The sequence below is a fragment of the Aegilops tauschii genome, chromosome 2 (assembly GCF_002575655.3).
Source record: "Aegilops tauschii subsp. strangulata cultivar AL8/78 chromosome 2, Aet v6.0, whole genome shotgun sequence".
Lineage (NCBI taxonomy): Eukaryota > Viridiplantae > Streptophyta > Magnoliopsida > Poales > Poaceae > Aegilops > Aegilops tauschii.
Genome location: NC_053036.3, coordinates 432,479,649 through 432,500,205, shown reverse-complemented (window position 1 = coordinate 432,500,205; position 20,557 = coordinate 432,479,649). Strand labels below are relative to the sequence as shown.

General features: G+C 48.7%; 2 protein-coding genes across 2 annotated transcripts; both read right to left on the bottom strand.

Annotated features, from left to right (window-relative positions):
* Positions 1–2,560: 2,560 nt before the first annotated feature.
* Positions 2,561–7,288, bottom strand: LOC109745591 (C2 and GRAM domain-containing protein At5g50170). Its single transcript, XM_020304714.4, has 8 exons — positions 6,718–7,288; positions 4,954–6,162; positions 4,661–4,840; positions 4,268–4,554; positions 4,068–4,184; positions 3,582–3,844; positions 3,336–3,504; positions 2,561–3,253 (listed from the first exon to the last, which is right to left on the bottom strand). The coding sequence occupies exons 1-8, from the start codon at positions 7,115–7,117 to the stop codon at positions 2,768–2,770; spliced, it is 3,111 nt and encodes a 1,036-aa protein (XP_020160303.1). The 5' UTR covers positions 7,118–7,288; the 3' UTR covers positions 2,561–2,767.
* A 7,562-nt stretch (positions 7,289–14,850) lies between these two features.
* Positions 14,851–18,979, bottom strand: LOC109768934 (protein FAR1-RELATED SEQUENCE 6). The gene is made up of 3 exons (XM_020327667.4): positions 18,618–18,979; positions 15,294–17,800; positions 14,851–15,148 (listed from the first exon to the last, which is right to left on the bottom strand). Exon 2 carries the CDS (start codon positions 17,772–17,774, stop codon positions 15,312–15,314), a length of 2,463 nt encoding a protein of 820 aa, XP_020183256.1. The 5' UTR covers positions 17,775–17,800; positions 18,618–18,979; the 3' UTR covers positions 14,851–15,148; positions 15,294–15,311.
* Between the last annotated feature and the right edge of the window lie 1,578 nt (positions 18,980–20,557).

The window sequence follows — 20,557 nt, the reverse complement described above, 5'->3', positions numbered from 1 at the left end:
GATGTTTCCGCGGCAGAACAGCTCCGCCGGAGCCCTAAATTGGTTCTGCCCAGGTTCCGCCTCGAGATGGCGGCCCTTCGTCCCGAAATCTTCCTTCTGATTTTTTCCTAGGCAAAAGACACCTTATACCAGAAGATGGGCATCGGGGGGCTTCCAGGTGGCCCACGAGGCAGGGGGCGCGCCCTCCACCCTCGTGAACGGTGGGTGCCCCCCCCCCCCCTCTGCTTTCTACACCCAATATTTTTAATATATTCCAAAACTGAATTTCGTGGAGTTTCAGGACTTTTGGAGTTGTGCAGAATAGATCTCTAATATTTGCTCCTTTTCCAGCCCAGAATTCCAGCTGCTGGCATTCTCCCTCTTCATGTAAACCTTGTAAAATAAGAGAGAAAAGGCATAAGTATTGTGACATAATGTGTAATAACAGCCCATAATGCAATAAATATCGATATAAAAGCATGATGCAAAATGGACGTATCACGCGCTTGCGTGTACGGCGAGGCGCAGGGGCAGGCAGGGCACGACAGACGACGGTTACAGAGCGACGGCGGAGCTCGGAGGCGGATAGTGTCAGCTCCAGCTCGAACCTGAGCTTGTACAGAAGGGAGAAGAGTGCGGGTGCTCACAGCAGAGCTCGGGAAGGGGTCGAGGGAGCCGGGGAGGCGGCGTTTGGAGCAGATCGATGACGGCCGAGGCGGTGGGGAACGGCTTGATGTCGGGGATGCAGGGGGTTCCGGCTTGCTCCAGTGGGTGTGGACGACGAGGACGACCACACCGGAGCTCCGGGACACAGTCACTGGCGCGGGGATGAAAGTGGCTACAAGAACGATGGTGGCGTAGCGACAGCCGCGTTCGGGCGGTTGCGAGGAGAGTGAGAGAGCGGGGCGAGGGGGAGAGAAGGGGGGCTAGGGCTCCAGGGGATTCGCGGGGATATTTATAGACATTTCTTCAACGTTGTAGCATCGTCGTGGCACCATCTACGCGGCCACGCGCACTGGACGGCTGCGGCAAGAGGTTGAAGGAGGTGAGGCGGTGGGCTGGGCCTGGTGCTGTGCACTTGGGCCTCACGTGCACAGTACCTGGTTTTTCCTTTTCTTTCCTTTCCTTTTATTTGTTTTATTTTTTTAAAACTTTGTTCTTTTTTGCATTTTCTTTTAGTACCAAATGAGTTTTGTTTTGAACAAAACTTGACACATAAATCTAACATAATAACTTGAGATGGAACAAAAAGTTTGGGGTCAAAAGGAGTTGTCTAACCATTTTTAGAAATTGAAAAGGCCAAAATAATTCATGTTGGAGCACTAAATTAATTCCCATGGGCATTTTCGGAAATCAAAAGAGGTTGGTTTCAACATGACAATGATCAGGGGAATTTATAGGATAAGGTGAACATTTTAGTTTTACTGTTTGAAGAAATAAATATTTGACTTGCATTTTAAATTTGAATATGGCTTTGATTTTTAACAAGTGGCAAATTTGGCTTGATTAAACTTGCTGACATGGCACCATTAGTGGGAGATTACTGTAGCGTGATTCTTGGAGTGTTACAAATCTCCTCCACTGCAAGAAATCTCGTCCCGAGATTTAAGAGGTAGGGTGAGGGGAAAAGGATTTGGTTGTGAAATTCTAACGAGTCTTCTTGTCTTGGTTGCTCTTATCGAAGACGTCAGTCCATTGCGTTGATGTCCTCATTTCTTTGCATCAGGGCATCGTGACGAAATTGTCATCCTTTCTTCGGGAACTCCATCGTACTTACAAACGGATAAGGGGTAACTTTAGAAGAACGGACCTCTGCAAGGTTGCTTATCTGGTAGATGACTCGGGAAAGGTGGTTTAAAGAATCTCTCGAATTGGAACTTAAGAAAATCATTGAGCAAAGTAAGAAGGTACAATACGAAGTTTCAAGCGGGTAGGCAATTGTTTGATGCCTGAAATAGAGTGTGAAAGGGGGTCCAGAGCAAGCGGGTGTATTATTTATAATTTTTCTTTGAACACGCGCAAATATGGGTATGCCTCTTGTTGAACACACTAGCCGACCCAAATCAAAAGGTGGATGCACACGTTCGTCTGATCAACCCAAACGAATAAAACGCGCGTTCAAGTGGATCCAAACGGATGTGCGTCCGTCTGATCAACCCAAACTAATAAAAAAGACAAAACGTGCATCCAAACAGATCTAAACGGAATCACAAACTAATAAAAAAGACAAAACGTGCATCCAAACAGATCTAAACGGACAAAAAACATGTATCCAAACAGATTTAAATGGACAAAAAGCGGGCAAATTGCGTGTGTTGGAGTTGTTGTAGAACTAACCGATCACTCCTGATCCGCATCCCACCGGCAGGTACCAGTACCACTCGACGCCCACGCGCGGCGCGGCCGAAAGACAGCAGGCGCAAGTGCTGCCCACGTTCCACAAGGTGTCGTCACCGGATCTACCCAGACGAGTGCCCGTGAGACGAGTTGCCGACGCAACGCACAACGCTGCGCCAGACAGCCGTCTTACCACTTCTCAACGACATGCCGACATAGCTTTCGTGCTCTACATACTTGATACTTTTCCCACAGAAGATTTCCTCCGCTCTTTTTATTTACTTCTGTATAAGTTTGTAGGCACTAATACATCGGGTATTGGGGTGTTAGCGCACTGCTGTTCGCGCGTGTCACGTCTCCGTCAGCTACGAAACGGTAACGACTAAGCTGCTACGCTCCACGCAGCTTTGCCGGAAGATGGTCAACAAAAACGCCCGATCCTCCAGCTCAGTTAGCTAGCCGAGCCCGACATTGCCGAGGCTATCTCCTTGCCGGCCACCTCGAGGACTTCCTTGGCCCTGTGGGCCAGCTTGTCGCAGATGTTCCTGGCGATCCGCTTCTGGAACTTGCTGCTCTTGAGCCACTCGATGCCCACCAGCACCTCGCACCGGCAGCTCGGCGGCTCCGACGACGCCACGCTCCGTACGTCGTACCTCAGATGCACCCGGAAGTAGTCGCCGAAGGGGACGTTGCGCAGCGTCATGACGTCGTACACCGTCCACCCGTCGCCGTCCTCCGAGGGCGATTTCAGCTGGGTGCTCACCACCTCGCCGCCGAAGATGGACATGTAGCGGTTGAACTTGTAGCTGGCGTGCCGCTCCAGCACGCCCGGCTTGGTCTCCTCCCACGGGGTCGCCGTGTAGTCGAGGCACCCCACCCTGCTCATCGTCCGAGTCTCCAGGGGGCCACCGTCGAACACCCCCATCAGCAAATCTGCCTGCAAATTTGCCAACGAGGAATCAAAGGATATCCGTTGGATACAGAAGAACAGAAGAGAGGAGAAGCAATAGAGATCTCACATCAATAGGATGTTCCACTGTATACTCCTTTGAGAGGGTCACGTCTCCAATGCTCAACATAGACTGAACGTCGTCAAGATCGTCATAGCTCTCATCTCCATGATCTTCTTCCAGCTTGGCCCTCTGTTCAATAGCTGAAGACTTTGTTTTCCACAGACCAATGATTGTCCTAAAAAGAAACGGTGGTTTTTCATCAATGGGAACCTACTTATTTCGACACCGATGGAGGTATCGGAGGATACAAACCTACTAGCCTTGTTGAACGATGCAAATGAATGGAACTGGAATTTCAGCCTCCCTTCCTTATCCTGCGACTTCGCGCCATTCTTGGCGTCAAGCCCACGCCCACTCTTTAACATAAACACCAATGATGGGGTGCCTACTGTTGTGAAAGATGGAGGTAACACCTCGACTTCCTCGACATCGTCCCACAGAAAGAAGAATTTCGTTTTATGCCCAAACAAATTAGCATAGAAACCAACTATTCTGGTTGACAGAAATAGCCTTCCCTGCAGCAGAGCAACTACAAATGAACATTCATAACCAATACAACTTAACAGTGTTCACCAAGAGGCTTGATTTATCAAACCTTCCAACTAAATTATTAACATGAACATATCTAAGAATCATCCACAAATAACATAACTTTCTTTCTTCACCTAATACCAGAAAACCACGAAACATCGTAAATCCAGGGAGGAAAAAAGAAATAACAAATTAAAACAATTTTACCTGCAATGGCAATTTCCTCTTTAAGGAACATGCATAGTCTGCTATAAGGAACTCTTCGTGAGGCAAAGCAAAAAGCTTCTGAAATGTTGAATTTCTGTGCGGTGACCGAACATGTAACTGCAAGAAAATTATGCGAATAGTCGGGTTGTCAAAAATGTTACCACTAATGGACATCTGTGGGCAAGTTAACCAAACAATACCTTCTTACCGACTTCCTTCTCCATCTTGTTAAGATAATCTCTCATTGATGTCTCAGGTCCTTTAGTATTCTCAAGAAATATTCTCAAATGTAGCCTACTCTGGCATGTCTGAGCTAGTTTTCCCTCCAGTGGTACCCATATATCTGCTAGTTCTGTTGGTGTGTGCTTAAGAAAGTTAATTTCCGCATGTCCCAATGAGATTGCCAAGTCGAATGGGCCATCAAAATTGAAAACCTCAACATCCAACATAGCAGGTGGCTCTTCCATGGCGTCAAACTCCATTATCTCTGCAGCAATATTTCAGTTAAGTCACAAGTCAATCAATCATACATCAGACAAAGCTACTAGGTTTTCGACAAGTGTGAGGTGGGCTAACAAGTGAAATATACTAACCATTCCATTGAGGTTCCTGAGTCTGGAGTTGAACAGAGCTTGTCCTCGTTACACCATTACAACTGAACACAACATAAGGGTCTACTGATCCACAAGAAACAGGCGGCAAGCTTGTGGCCTCTAGCAGAGCTACAGTTAATAGCCAACCGTCACCATTTGCCTTAACCCCGTGATCACCTCCTGTGTCAAAAGGCGGTTTCAGAAGTAGCACAATTATGAAATTGACTAGTTCGGTCGCATGTGTTGTGCATGAGAGAGAGATACAGTAGCTGCAAAGTTGAAATAAGGCATACCTCGTTGTATTCTTGCTTGTACAAAATGATATACCATATTTAGAAAACGCTCCATCTGAAGAACTAGTATGCCTGATGTGATCAGCTCTCCAAACGTGTCCGGTAAATCTAGACCGCTGAACTCGAGGCCCATAAGTGGTCCTGGCCTGGACAGAAGGATGTGCACAAGAACATACACAGCCATTATCACTGTCGAGATCACAGTAAAATTGCAGAAATACTTGTAAGCAAGTCTGATATGAGACTGACGATCCGTCTGCAGTGGCGCCAACAGCTGCTCTTTATCCATCCCTGCGGCATCAGCCAGTTTCACATGCTGAGACAAAATTTCCGCAAAGCTTTCGAAGTTCTCTTTGAGCCCATCCCGAACACTTCCCTCGATCATGCTTTTCATCAAGGTGCTCTGGAGGAACTCCACATTGTATGATACGGTCAGATGTGAGCTCTCTTCACCTGGTGAAGACTCAGGGGAATGGGTTATTTTGTAGAGCAAGACAACCTCGAAGCAGTTTCCAAATGGAACTTCTGGAGTACGAACCCGAGTCATGATGGCGAAATTCTTGCCATCGGCTTTGAGATACGTCTGTTCCTCGATGGTTTTGACATCTTTCATGAGTTTTGATGCGCCTTTGGTGTACCGACATGTCCTGGTTAAGCTGGGAGGGTCCTGGCTCTTCCATGTCCATGGCTGCTCGTCGTAGTCCGTGGTACCCTGCAGCTCACGCAGGTCCCTGGAGAACTGGGAATCAGGTCCGAAGAGAAGAGAGTTCAAATCCTTCGCCTCCACGAGGTAAGTGTGCTCAAACATTACGCCGCCGCCGAGATCATCCGGCATGTCTGGTGTGCTACTCGCTGCCTTCATGGTTTCCATGGCTTCTTCAAAGCTTGCATCTGAAACAGACGGCTCAGCGTCACTGTCATGTGCACTCTTTGTGGTTGCTGCTGCACTAGGCTCTACCAGGCCATCATCTTCAGAAACTGTTTCGGAATCTGCTTGTATTGAACGGTCAGAATAATCTGCAGAAGTGTTTTCCACTGCAGAACTCCTTGCGGAATCAAGCACCACACCGTTGGCGCCTGAATGTTCCCTACAATCTGATCTCTCAATTTCCACATCTGTGCCACTCCTGGAGCTTGGACAGGGAGATGAGTGGATGACAGTATTGTCACTGTTCTCTCCATAGAGTGAGAATGTGAGAAGAATTTTCCCTGGCAGGAAGATACACAAGCAAAATCATTATCAGCAGACAGACAATTCACCAACGAAGATGATACAAAATGCAATCATCACGCAAGATATAACATATACTCCACATTTATTTACTGGGCCTGAACTCTCCAGACAAATATGGAATTGTCGGTAGATATCGCGTCTGAAAACTACCAGCACAGACAGAAGACTGTATGCGTCAGGCAGAAAAGCTGGGCTTAGTGCGTGATTATTCTATCACCACTACACATGCCGCCCGTCTCTCTCATGTCTCACCCGTGAGAGAGACATGACGCTGCATCGCCGGTGCGCTCAAGGTGGTGATACGCACTGACTTTCCATTCCGTGGCTTACGATGATAGGCACTGACTTTCCATTCCGTGAGAGCATGCTCATCGCTTGCGAGCTTGCGTGCGGCATTTGCCAACGGTAGACAATACGGGTAGCTTCGCCCAGAAGCCGGCCGCGCGCACCGACCATTTCGAGGAGGAATTTACCGAAATTACAGCACGCAAAGAAAAAAAGGTTTAGCAGAAAATGCGTGCAGCACGCACCGCAGTCCGCGGCATCGGCGGCACGGCCCTTCCGGCGGTGCTTGGGGTGCAGCGTGAACCAGGTGGGCGGCACCGAGTGCCTCCCGCTGGCGGCGGAGGCGGCCTGCGCGGGCGGCAGCGGCAGCTTCACCCTGCCCAGCACTTCCCTCCCGGCCCCCTCCTCCCGGCGCCGCGCCACCTGGACCTCCACCACCTCCTCCTCCTCCTCCCCCACCGCGAACGCGAACTCCTCGTTCCACGCCGCCGCGCCGCCCGGGCCCGCCAGCTCCAGCGCCCGCGTCCGCGCCCTCTGCCTCCCCACCTTCACCCTCGCGTAGAGCCCGCCCCCGTCGCCGTGTCCGTGGCGGTCCGGCGGCGCCGGGAGGTCGCGCGCCTCGAGCACGCACACGTAGAGCCGCATGTGGTGTAGTACTAGCGTTGCCGCTGCTGTGGAGAGTCTGGCCTACGCTCTGATCGCTGGTGGAAATTGGAATGGATGTTAGCGGTAAGGTAAGATCGATCAAATCATAAGCTGTAATGGGAAGAGTAGTTGGAGGTCGACGGGCCTTCGAGGGGAGCCGTGACGTGGGACGGGGCACGGGCACGCGGCGGCAGCGGAGGCCCGACACGCGGTGGTGCGAGTACGGGGCGGTCCGCGCTGGCCTGGCCTGCTGCTGGGTGGGTTCGCGTGGAAAGGGGAGAGGTGTCAGTTACCACGGCCGACGAGGGGAACTGGGGAAGGAAGGCACAGGGCAGGCAGGCAGGCGGGTCGCGCGGCTTGAAACTTGGGCGGCTGGGACTCTTCTCTGGCTCTTCTAGATGGACTTCCAGGCTCTCGCTGCGTCATGGCATTGGCATGGGGCAACATTTTGAAAATTGGAACACGCCGCGTTTTACTGTCCGGCGAACGAGAAGATGTGACGGCGACCCGCTGGCACGCTACGTTCGTCCCCGACCTCGTCACGGCGCGCACGCTCACCGCCGACGACGGCGAGATCCACCTCCGACACGGCGCGCTTCGGATGGTGCCGATTGACAAGCGGGGCGTGACGGTCGACGCGCGGTACATGCGCGAGGGAGAGCGCATCGAGATCGGCCAGGTGATCTCGTTCCCGTGTCATCTGGCTAGGGTTGACCGGCTGATCGCACCGCCATGCACGGCCTCGCTGCATGCGGGACCCTGCATGCAACGCGTGGAGGAGGAGCGACATGCTGCGGCTGGATGCGAGACATCTGGCGCCGGGAGAGCTGCTGGATCAGATCCATGGCCGCCTCACCGCCATGAGGGACCCACTTGGGGCCATGGCGAGGAGATATTTATCGGCAGCCGAGGGGAGGGGATCACTTCCGATTCCCCACCTACCACCACTTCGACCAGATCTGACTCGCATCTCGCCCATCTCTTCGGGCACCTGTGGGAGAGAGCTAGGGTTTCCTCCCCCCTTCCGCCTCCGCCGTGCGACTCCTTCGGCTGGTGGCGCGGCAAGGTCGGCGGCGACGACCGCTCCTTTGCGCAGATCACCGGGGGCTTGAAGATCCGCGGTGACCCGCTCAAGACGATGGGAGATCAAGGCGGGGAGAGATTTGGCGGCCGGCGCGACTTCCCTGGCCGTGGAGGGTTTGGTGGAGGACGCAAGCCGCCGCCGCCCACCCAGGCGCGTCATATGGTGTGGCAGCGGCCAAATCCGTCGCTGACCACAGCTGGGAGCTCGAGATCTACAGGAGGAGGGGGTGGAGACAAGTGGGAGGCGGCGGCGCGGGCGTGGGGAGGAGGAGCCAAGGAGTGGGAGAAGACGGCGACGTCCAAGGTTGCGGCACCACTCCCTGCCGCAGATCCGACCACGACTCCGGCCGCCAAGAGCTCCGAGGAACGATGCCTCAACTGCAACAATCTAGGTCATTTCGCTCCACGTTGCCCTACCATTCGTTACGAGAAATGCAATAAACTTGGTCATATGGCTCAATTGTGTCAATCTCTGAGGCCGTGGGAGTGTGTTCCTTTGCTGTGTGGGTTTCGGTCCCCTGGCCAGGGTTTCTTCTATATCCCTGATTTATGTGCATCTAAACAGAACTCTGAGAAAACTAATACTGTATTCATCACTATCATAGAGGGGGCTGCTACTGTGAAAGAGATCGAGCATGAGTTTAATTGCATTTTTGCTCGCAAACCTGGCAAGAAAAAATGGCGTTGCACTGCTCGTTCCATTAGCCCGACTCAGTTTGTCATGCGGTTTCCTAATGCCAGTGAAGTTGAGAGAGCATGGTGTTATGGTAAACGTCTCCCTTTGAAAGATGGTTTGGTCATTGTTTGCATTACTCCATGGTCTGCTTCTGTGGGGGCTAAGGGGAGCATGGAAAAAGCTTGGGTGCGAGTGAGAAACATACCATTAGAAAAAAGATGCTTTGAACATGTTGCATATGCTGGTGGGTTGGTTGGTATAACTCTGGAAGTCGATGAGGCAACTATTCATAAACCTGAATATGCCAGGATATTGCTTGGGTGCCGAGAGGTTAAAAAAATCCCTCCATCTGCTGAAGGGATGTTGGGCAAGCAATTTTATGACTTCTTCTATGAAGTTGAGAAAGTGGTATTGGTTGGGGAGGAACAGAATCAGGCTTCTGTTACTGTTGATAGCAGTGCATCTCCCTCGTTTCCGAAAAAAGCTAGGGTGGACTCATACCCTGCTTCCTCTGTGGAACCAGGGGACACCAATGCATCTATGGTTGGGAACTATTCCTCACAAAATTATGAAAAAAGCTCGCAGAGGCTGACTGTGGTAACTGAGAATGAAGAAGAGGAGGATAGTGACGTCGGGAATCATACTGAATTACTTATTGAGTCCATGGCCAGAGAAGACGACAAAGAAAAAGTGCCATATTATGATTCTCCAATGAACATGTCTTCTGATAGCATGGAGGATGGGATGGGATGTGATGATGAGGATGTTCCTGTTGCCAATGCTAAAAAAGGTGCTTGGGAAATCATCCAAACTCCTATTCCTCCTTCCCCCATGTTTCTTCAGCATTATGATAACTCTCATGGGGTTGTGTTTCCTCCTTTGTCAGATTATGTGATCTGGCCTTCTTTACCCCATATTGTTCCTCTTGAAGAAGATTCGACTGAGGGGGGAGAGAACTGCAGTGTGTACACTGTTGAATCACCATCTGGGTCTCCTCTGCATGATGTGGTGGCGCCTGAAAAGTTGTCTTCACGCAGACAGTTTGAGAAGCTGGAAAACGTGGAGGACATGGCCGCTAACAGGAGGAAGAAACGAGATCTTGAAGGTAAAAATATGCTTGACACAAAAAATCAATTCTCTGTCTTATCTGATACTGAGATTGTGCTGCGTGCATCTCTCATGGGAGTGCAAATTCCTGATGACAACTTTGATACTGTTGATGTTATTCGTGAACTAGAAATATCTAGGAATTTACTTCTTGATAAGAAAAATGAAAAAGCTCATTCCAATATAGCTATTAGGGATGGCCTGGGTAACAGTATTCCCTTGTCTTTAACTTGGGAGGAAACAGATAAGGGAGAAGACGATGAACCTTTTATCCTTGTCCAATCTAAACAAAAAAAGAGAAAAAACCAGCGAAGGCGAACAGTGGTCTTTTCTCCACATAAAGATCCTGTTAGACCCATGACTAGAAGTCAGAAAAAAGAGGGGGAGGGTAGGGCTGCTATGCATCCTAGCAGACCTACCAGGGCTAGAGAGAAACCTAGTCATTATAAATGATTGGCATCTTTTGGAACTGTAGGGGGGCAGGTAAGAAGAGCATGTCTACCTGCCTCACTGGCATGATTAATGCCAATGAGGTGGATTTCCTTGGGTTACAAGAAACTATGAAAAGTAACTATTCCCTTTCGTTCTTTAGAAAATTGGACCCACAACAAAAATTCTATTGGGAGTGGAATCCTTCTAGGGGGAAATCTGGAGGCATCCTTTGTGGGGTTAATAAAACCAAGTTTGACATCCTTGAGGTGATTCATGGGAAATTTATTTTGCAGGTTAATTTGGTGGATAAGAGTAAGAATTGTAACTGGGCCTTGCTGGTGGCCTATGGGGCCGCACAAGATGAAAGTAAACCTGAATTTATAGAAGAGTTATCTTCTATGTGTCATAGGATTGCTATTCCTTACATAGTGGGAGGGGGTTTTAATATTTTGCGTCATAGTGGGGAGAAAAACAAGAAAACCCCACTGTCCCATTTCTCTGATGTTTTCAACTCTGTTATTCATTTGCTGGGGTTGAGAGAGATTATCATGTCAGGAGGCCTTTACACATGGTCGAACAAGCAAGAGCACCCTACTTTGGAAAAGTTGGATAGGGTCCTAATGTCCTCGGACTGGGAGGACCTTTTTCCTTTGGTATCAGTACATAAAATGGTTAAAGAGATCTCCGATCACAACCCCTTGCTTCTAGATGGGGGGGGTTGCTTCTTCTAGAACCCCTGGAAATAGATGCTTTAAGTTTGATAATGCCTGGTTGAATAACCCGGAATTTCTCCCTCTGGTGGCTGAAATCTGGTCCCAACCTGTTTATACTAATGATCCCATTGATGTATTAAACATCAAGCTGAAGAGAATTAAGAAATTTTTCAAAGGTTGGGGTTCCAATATATTTGGTCAGAATAAGATCAGGAAAAATCTTATTAAGCTCGAGCTACAAGAGCTAGAAAAACTTGAGGAAGAGAATGATCTTTGTGGGGAGGCTTACACTAGGAAGTTGGACATACTAGTAGAACTTAATAACATGTATGTTGAGGAAGAGACCCATTGGCATCAGTTTTCTAATGGGAGATGGCTCCTGAAAGGTGATAATAACACAGACTTTTTTCATAAAGTGGCTAATGGGCGACGTAGAAAACATTCTATGATCTCGCTGGAGTGTGGGGGGTGATTGTAGAAGGGACTAAAAATCTACTGTCCCATGCTACTGCGTATTATAGAGACCTATTTGGACCGGCCCCTGGTAATACTTGTAAGATTGATGCCTCCCTTTGGTCCCAGGATGAAAACATCACGCCTGAAGATAATGAGTATCTGACACGTCCTTTTTCACTTGAGGAAATTAAAACTGCGTTGTTTGAGATGAAAACTAACCGCGCTCCTGGACCGGACAACATACCGGTGGAGTTCTATCAACATTGTTGGGATGTTGTGAGCCCTGAACTGTTCAATCTTTTTGAATGGTTTTACGAGGGCAACTTGGATGTTCAACGCTTGAATTATGGGGTCATCACGCTGCTGCCTAAATCAGCTGATGCTAAAACAATCCAACAATATAGACCCATTTGTTTGCTGCGGTGTCCCTATAAACTGATCACTAAAGCCATGGATCTTAGGGCCGTGAAGTTTGCTAATAAATTGTTTAGTATTCAACAGAATGCATTTATTAAGGGGAGACATATTGTGGACGAGATACTATCCTTGCATGAGGTGATGCATTATACTCATGTGAAAAAAGAAGTGGGAGTGATCTTTAAGATCGATTTTGAGAAAGCCTATGACAAAGTGAATTGGGAATTCCTACTTGATTGTCATGTTAAACGTGGCTTTAACGCAAAGTGGTGTGGATGGGTGTCGCAAATCCTAAGGAATGGCACGGTAAGTGTCAAGATTAATGACGAGACAGGTCCTTATATTCAGAGTGCTAAAGGGGTGCGACAAGGCGGCCCACACTCTCTGTTCCTGTTCAATCTTGCAGCAGGTTGCTTGACTAAAATGGTTATTGCAGCCCAGAAAAATAATCTCATCAAAGGGCTGGCTTCTGGACTGATCGAGGAAGGGGTGGGCATCCTACAATACGCTGACGATACTGTCTTGTGTTTTGAACATGATATTGAAAAAGCTGTCAATATTAAGCTGGTGCTTTATCTCTTTGAGCTCATGTCGGGGTTGAAAATCAACTATGATAAAAGTGAAGTATTTGTTATCAGAGGAGATAATGAAACGGACAGGATCTATGCAGAGATGTTTGGCTGTCGAGTGGGTACCTTACCCATGAGATACTTGGGAGTGCCAGTTACATATTCCGCTCTTAAAAATATTGAGTTGGACTTCCTGGATGGTAAATTGATCAAAAAACTGGATGAGTGGGTAGCATATGTAGCTTCATCTGGAGCTAGGCTTACCCTGCTAGGTTCTAGTCTGGATGGTATTCCATCGTATCTGATGTCCATGTTACTTTTCAACAAAACCTTTGTTGAAAAAATTAATAAACACCGCAGACGTTTCTTTTGGAGGAAAAAGAATAAGAAGCGAGCTTATCATATGGTCAAATGAACTAGGGTTTGTCGGTCTAAAAGAATCGGTGGCCTGGGTTTGAAAGATATCCACAGGCAGAACATTAGTCTCCTTGTGAAATGGTGGTGGAAGTTAGAAACTGGTGATGGGTTATGGCAACGTATTGTTCGAGCGAAGTATTTCAGAAATAAAACCGTTGCGAATATTCGCAGTCGTTTTTCTGACTCCCCTTGCTGGAAATCTATCATGAAGGTCAAAGAGGTTTATATAGCTGGGAGGAAAGTCAACATTAATAAAGGAAATTTGGCCAGGTTTTGGCATGACCCGTGGATTGATAACTGCATACTGCGGGATCGGTTCCCTGTCCTGTACGACATCTGTCAAAACCAAGAGTGCACCATTGCATCCTTCGTGGCCAATAACTACGAGCTTGCTTTTAGACGTAGGCTGTTTGGTGAATTAGAGGAGCAATGGTCCTGGGTGGTGTGCGAGGCTAAGAAGAAGGTTGTGAATGAAAACTCAGATACTATCTCCTGGTCTCTGAATAGTAGGGGCGAATTTACTACTAAATCGGTCTATGAGTGGCTGGAGAGAGATTTATCTGGACCTAGTTATAAAATGTTATGGAAAGCTGCGATCCCCTTGAAAATAAATTTTTTCCTATGGCAACTGTTTCAAAATGCTGTGCCTACGCGCGATAACATGCGGCGTAGAAATTGGCCAGGAAATCATGTGTGCTCCTTCTGCACAAATGTGGAAACTGCTAATCACCTCTTTTTTACCTGTCCTCTCGCCCGTACGGTTTGGGGCGTATTGGGGTTGACAGCAGGAGCCTCTTGTGCCCCCGGATCTATTTGGCAAAGTTTAGCTTGGTTGTATAAATTCTTTCCAAGTGGAAAGAGGTTTTATATGATGATTATTGCAGCCGTGTGCTGGGGGGTGTGGTGTCTTCGTAACAAAACTACTTTTGACAATTATAATGCTCGCACTCCTCTGGAGGCTGTCTTCACCGCTTGTTCTTTTATGTTATATTGGGCAGGGTTGCTGAAGGAGGATGACAAGACAAGATTTCACGCTGGTGTGAAGAGACTTGCTCAGGTGGCGGCTGCCCTGGCGGACAGGCCATATACGCACGGCAGGCGGCTCCTGGGAGACGGGGATGGTATTCAGATTGGCTAGTCTGCTCAGTGCTCGCTGTAGCTTAGGTCCTATATCCACTGGGTCTGATGCCCGCTGGACCGGTCTTTTGGTGTTGTTAGTTCTGTCCGCTGGAGTTTTATCCTCTAGACAGTTTCGTCTGTGTCGTGTGGTGGTTGTAGTGTCATCAGGTTTTCGCCCCACAGCTGATAGTCCGTTTCAGGGTTGTCATGCAGTGGGTTTCCTGGCGATGCACCAACCCGCTACCCCCTTTCAGTCTCCTTTGCTTAGTAGTTGTCCTATTTGGCTTGATGCCTAGCTTGCGATCTTCGAACAACGATACCTGACTGATGTATTTCCGTTGATTGCAAAATTAATGAAAAGGGGTGTGAGCCCGGTTGGAAAAAAAATCCCCTGTTCGTTTTCCACTTGAACAACGATTTGTGTTTTATCATGCATCCACGATCAGATTAGCACACCGGAATCGCATCTCAGCCTCACCGCCAAAAATTACATTGCATCACAACAGTAAAGGTATCAGGGCCACCAAAGGTTCACCCAAAATCAGAACAAAAACGGATCACAGCTATCTACTTTGGACATTCCTGCTAGAAATAATGGGGGTTAAAAACAGGCGATCCATTGCCTTACCATGCAGTAGCAGGCCCAGCCATGTCATTGCCATGCTGCCTATGCAGTATGCACCACCATACTTCGGTACCCAGAGCATAACAGATGATGAGCTTATGACGATGAGCATACCGGTGTTCTCAACAAGAAACTAACGAGCATCGGTGGCTGGACATAAATACGGCGTCATTACAGAATTTGGCGAAATCTCCAGCAACGTAAGAGTCTGCAAGGGTTGTACCACAAAGCTCCTCCAAATCATGATCCGCGAGATCAGCAGCAGACTAACATTCAGAACAGCGCTACATATAAGATTACATTCGACTGAATTCTGATCATGTACAGTAGGCAGTCCCAACCTGCACTAACTAAGATTAGTGGTTCCAAGCCAAGGGCGAGATAATGTACAGCAGGCAATCCCAAGTGCAGCTCATCCTACAGCAGCAAATGGTGATAAGTCAATAACATGCACGGGACAAAACTCTTTCTAAGCCTGGAATTTAAAGATAATAGCATGAGCAATTGATTTGTGGCCGCATTGGAAAACAGGGGAAAAAACATCAGACTGAAAATAGCTTACTTCATCGGTGCCCCAAGCTCAATTATTCCCCTTTCTTTTCTTTCTCTTCTTCGTGGGGTTGGAAACAACGGCCACCGCATTGGCTGTCGGGGCTGGGGGTGGCGCTACAGGTGGTACTGCTGTTGGTAATCCAGGGGTGAAGGGTGGAAAAACCATATGTGGGTGCATCGGTACTAAAAACATTCCTGGTGGGACAGCTGCCGACGTGGTAGCCATAGCCATCATTGTTGGCGGCACTGGCATTTGTGTACATGACGGCACTGGCATTGGCGTAGATGACACCGGAGTTGCTGAAGCAGCTGCCACCATCATTGTTGGTGCCCCTGTCGCCATTGCTGTATTCGCAAGTGCTGAGACAGATGTGCTGTTTCCCACATCTTCAGCAGATGGCTTCGAAGATTTGGCGCCTTTCTTACTAGCAGAAACTGGACTTTCTCCAGGTCTTTTCTCTTTTCGGGATTCCTCAAACTTGCGTACCTTCTCTTTAGCTTCTTTCATCACAGACAAAACATACTCCATTGCATCAGGATCAGTTGCTCCCATTTCCACAATGTCAGCAAAGTACTGGTGGCCATCGTTGTAGAGGTTGTCCACTTTATCATCACGGACATTTTCAGGTTTTGAGCCCTTCCCTGTTGGGTTTGCTGCTTCTGGTTGGATGGGAGTTTCCTTAGATTCCTCAGGGCATTTATAGTCCTTCCTCCATCGATCAAGAATATATTTGGAAGGAATTAGCATCACAAGCTCTTGCTTCAAGACTGCAAGAGCATGGCTACACAAAATACCTTTAAACTGGAAGGATCTGCAGATACACCACACTTCTTTCTCGGCACTATTATACATCACTCTATAGTCAAACTTCCTCTCCTTCCCAATGACGGTCACAGTGTAGGTCACTATCGATCCATTCCTACTGACTTCAGTGCAAGTCACATTCATCAGCTGCTTTAACTGATCCTGGAACTTCTGGAAAATATTTATCGTATAAGCATTTGCAAATTGCTCCTCAAACAACAGACCAGAGAGGGCTTGTGGCCTTTGCTGAAAAGAACGGAAATCATCATAGGCTTCTCGATCGGACCTAAGCTTCATAGCAGTATCAAATTGTTCAACGAATATCTTTATTGTGGTCTCTGGTGTAATATATCCATCAAAAAAGGCCTCCAGCCGTTCACTGCGGCGAACAGTAGAGATACCAGCCCAGAAAGCATCTTTCACATATGCTGGCACCCATTTTGCCCTTTCTTCAAACAAGGTTGTGAGCCAACGATTGTCATGAAGGTTGTACTGATTGGCCATCTCAACCCACTCCCTCTCAAAATCAGCTGCTGTAATGGTGTCATAGACTACCTTTTTCATTCTCAGGCTAATTGCCTCCTTATCCTCAACTCTTCCAGACATGTCAGGAAGCTCTTTCATTATGTGCCAAAGGTTGTATCTGTGACGAGTATTTAGGAATACCTCAGAGACTGCTTTGACTACTGGTCTTGAATGGGTGGTAATAATTGCTTCAGGTGCTTTATCATTCATACATTTTAGCCATTTTTTGAATAACCATGAAAAAGTCTCTGGAGACTCATCTCCCAGTAAACCGCATCCTAACAATACAAATTGACCATGATGGTTGATTCCAAGAAAAGCAACCAATGGAATGACAAACTGGTATGTCAAATAAACAGTATCAAAGCAGACAACATCACTGAAATGCTGATATGCAGCTCTCGATCTTGCATCGACCCAGCAAACATTTTTAAGCCGGCCTTCATCATCCATGTCCCAGTTGTAGAAGAAGTTGGAATTTTGAGCTTGCATCTTATCGAAAAAGACTAATAATGCCTCAACGTCACCCTCTGCAAATCTCAGCTTCCCACACTTGGCAGCTGCTTCAATTGAATAATTAGACTGAGCGAAGGACCTCACCATGAAATCTTTGTTTTGGTTGGGTGGCCTGCCTCTACCAGAATGAATCTTTGGGTTCAATCTAGTTTTCGCATTGAATGGTCGGTGCTCCCTCTGCCAGTCAGGGAGATCCTTAAAACACATCATGAATCTGACCATTTCAGGATTACATGGGTGGTTATGCTCCAGCTCAACAAACACTACTTCCCAATGATTCTCACTTGCGTTATACTTCACCACCATCATAGCTTTGCAGCCAGTCTTCGCAACAAGTCTTCTTCGAGCTTTAAGCCCAGGCTTAATCCTAGCAATGCCACCTTTGTAACAAACAAATGTTGCGCGGTATTTTACCCCATCAACACTATGGGAAGTTCTTTTTGAAACTCCAAAGCCTGCGCGGTACCCGTACTCTAGGTAAGACTGGTATGCCAAATCAACTGTCTCAAAAGTCATGCCAACTTGAGGGGTGGGAACTTCATGCTTGACCAAATCCAAATTGCTAGTTTCGAAGGATGTGGTGGTGTCAATGAGCTGCATTTGCAAGCTGCTCCTTGTATAAGGATCACTCTGAAGGCTGTCCATCGCACCAACACTCGGTAACCAGAATCCTGGGTCAACATAACCGTAAAAGACATTAATAACCGTGTATGAACTAGTCAGACTGATTTCCACAAAAGAAAAAGAAAAACTAGCTAGAATAGGCTAAATAAGCAAATTGAAATACTTGGTTAGATTGTGCTTCATTTCTACATCACTAAGCAAATTATTGTGGTGATAACAACTTTCTTTTACCAAAGATGACATGGAAAATGCAGAGAATCGCAAAATACCACCTTAACTGCATTAACAAATAGATGTGCACCAATTCCTACCTAAAGAGTACAGAGAAGCTATATTTCATGATGAAAACACAGAAACTGGTATTTATCTTAATAGATGCTTGGAGTTTGCACTGAACACATTTGATTGACTTATACTCCCTCCGTCTGGAATTAGTTTGCTAAATGCCCGTGATTCAAGTCAATTTTGCCACCGAAATCAGTTTTTTCAATTCTGGGTTTCAAGGTCACATAAACAAGAGGGTTATCATCACGAGAAATTGATTGGAAGAACATGATGTTAACTTCATCACAGCTTTGAAACGCCCTGCAATATCTCGGCTTGCACAGGGACGTTAACTTCTCCTTTTTTTTGATAATAAAGTAGTGAAGTGGAGACAAAAGGCAACTCTGCTATCAGAATCCGGTGAGCTACGGGATTGCTCTATCGATTGGGAATGGAGTCACAAGGACCGCTCAAGAATTTTTGGAAGCAAAGCGCCCATAAAATCCCAACGGCCGGCAGTGTGTGACCTTGTCTTTCTTGGGCGATTACAGGGCTAACTAGAGAGAGACGGGGCACAGAGGGGATCGGGACAGTCCGTACCTCACGCCGGAGGGGCCTCCTAGCGGGATCCTGCCACCTCGCCCCAAACCCTTCCTTCCCCCATCCCACGAGCGCGAGCGCGAGCACCGCAAGGAAGAAGGGCGCTGGTCGCGGCCGGTCGTTCCTGACCAAGCCGCCCGCCCGGGGGCTCCCAAGCTTCGGGGGGCAGACCGGCCGGCGCACCTCGCCCTCGGCCCTCGGCCCCTGCCTCGCGCGCTGTGGGAGGTAGTGGGACTGTGTCGGAGCAGCGGGGCTCTCCGCTCTCTGACCGATCTGCTTGCTCACGGTCACGGGGGGAGGTGCGGGCGGCGGCTTCCAAGTAGGGTCGACTCTCTGTCTCAGTGCGCGGTTCTGTTCTCATTTCTTCTTTCTTTCTTTTTGCAAGTTATTATGTGTTCTCATTTCTTCTTTCTGGCATTACCCGTTAGCTCCGGCTCGCATGCCTAGTTAGGCTTACATAAATTTCAAGTTACAGAAATATGAAAATTAAAGGATTATAATGTCCTGTTCGCTTTAATTCTTAGGGTTTTTTAAGGTCTTTTTTTCTCGAATACGCTAAGCTAGCGTATCATTGCATTGATAGAAGGAAAGAAGCAAGTACATGGGTGGGAGTCATAGCCTCTTACACACGAATGGCGAGCCTATGATCCCGAGGGGAGCAGAAGACAGGGGGTTGCTCAGCCCCCAAGGATTACACGGTCAGGTACAAAGCTATTCATAGCGAACCCTCGAGCTCCTGCAGCGGCCTGGGAGCGAGCTTCATCTTTGATTGCAGCGATCAGCAAAGTGGGGGAGGGGGTAATCTTGTCGAAGATGATCGTGTTCCGGTGTCGCCATAGTGACCATGCCGTGAGTGAGGCAATGGTGGCCAGACCTCGTCGTCGCGCAGCCGGGATGAGCAAGATGGCTTCTGAAAGCATGCAAAGTAGCCGGTGGAGCCGTCCGGGGTTGCCGTTGCTGGAGAGCACCATGAAAGGATCTCATGCCAAGTGATGTGCACGAACACACAGCCCACAAGAATGTGATGAAGTTTTTCGGGTTCCTGGGAGCAGAAGACGCACGCCGGTTCGTGTGGCAAGCCACGCCGGGCTAGGCGGTCAGCAGACCAGCACCTGTTGAGGGAAGCGAGCCAAATGAAGAATTGGACCGAAGTGGGGGCGCTGGTATGCCAGGCGAGGCGCCAAAACTCAGAGGCCGTGGAGCCTTGGAACAAAGCGCTGTAACAAGAAGATGCAGAGTAAACTCCGTTGTCAGTCCAGCGCCATCGAAGTAGGTCTGGGCGTGGGGCGAGCTCAACAAGCTGGAGGCGGCGCCATAGTCCCACGTACTCAACTGCGGCGGCAGGGCCGAGGGAGCCCTGAATGTCAGATATCCAGCAGGGGCCCGAGAGCGCCTGGGCCACCGTGTGGGAGCGCCGGAGGCGCCGGGGAACCAGGGCCGCCAGGGCAGGAGCGCTGTCGAGGAGTGGTTGTCCGTCCAGCCACGGATCCACCCAGAAGCGACAGGTGTTGCCATCACCAATGATCCATGACGTAGAGGCCCGGAAGAACTGGAGCACCTTGGGGTCGTGCGGGAGCCGGAGGTGTGACCACGGCTGAGAGGGATCGGTGGCCTGGAGCCAGAGCCAACGAACCCGGAGGGAGATGCCGGTGCGATGAAGGTCGCGGGTGCCAAGATCTCCCAGGTCGATCGGGCGACAGACCCGTGCCCAGCTGACTAGGCAGGAGCCAACGCGCGCATCCTTTCTACCATGCCAGAGGAAGTCACGAAGGATTCGGTTGGCCTGCTTGAGGATGGCGGGGGAGAGAGCCATGGCGAGGAGCAGGTGAACGGGCATGGCGCTCAAAACTTGCCGGGACCAGATTGATCCGTTCACCTCAATTGAGTAGGGCAGCTTTCCAGGTGGCGAGCTTGCGGGAGAGCTTCTCAATCAGGGGTAG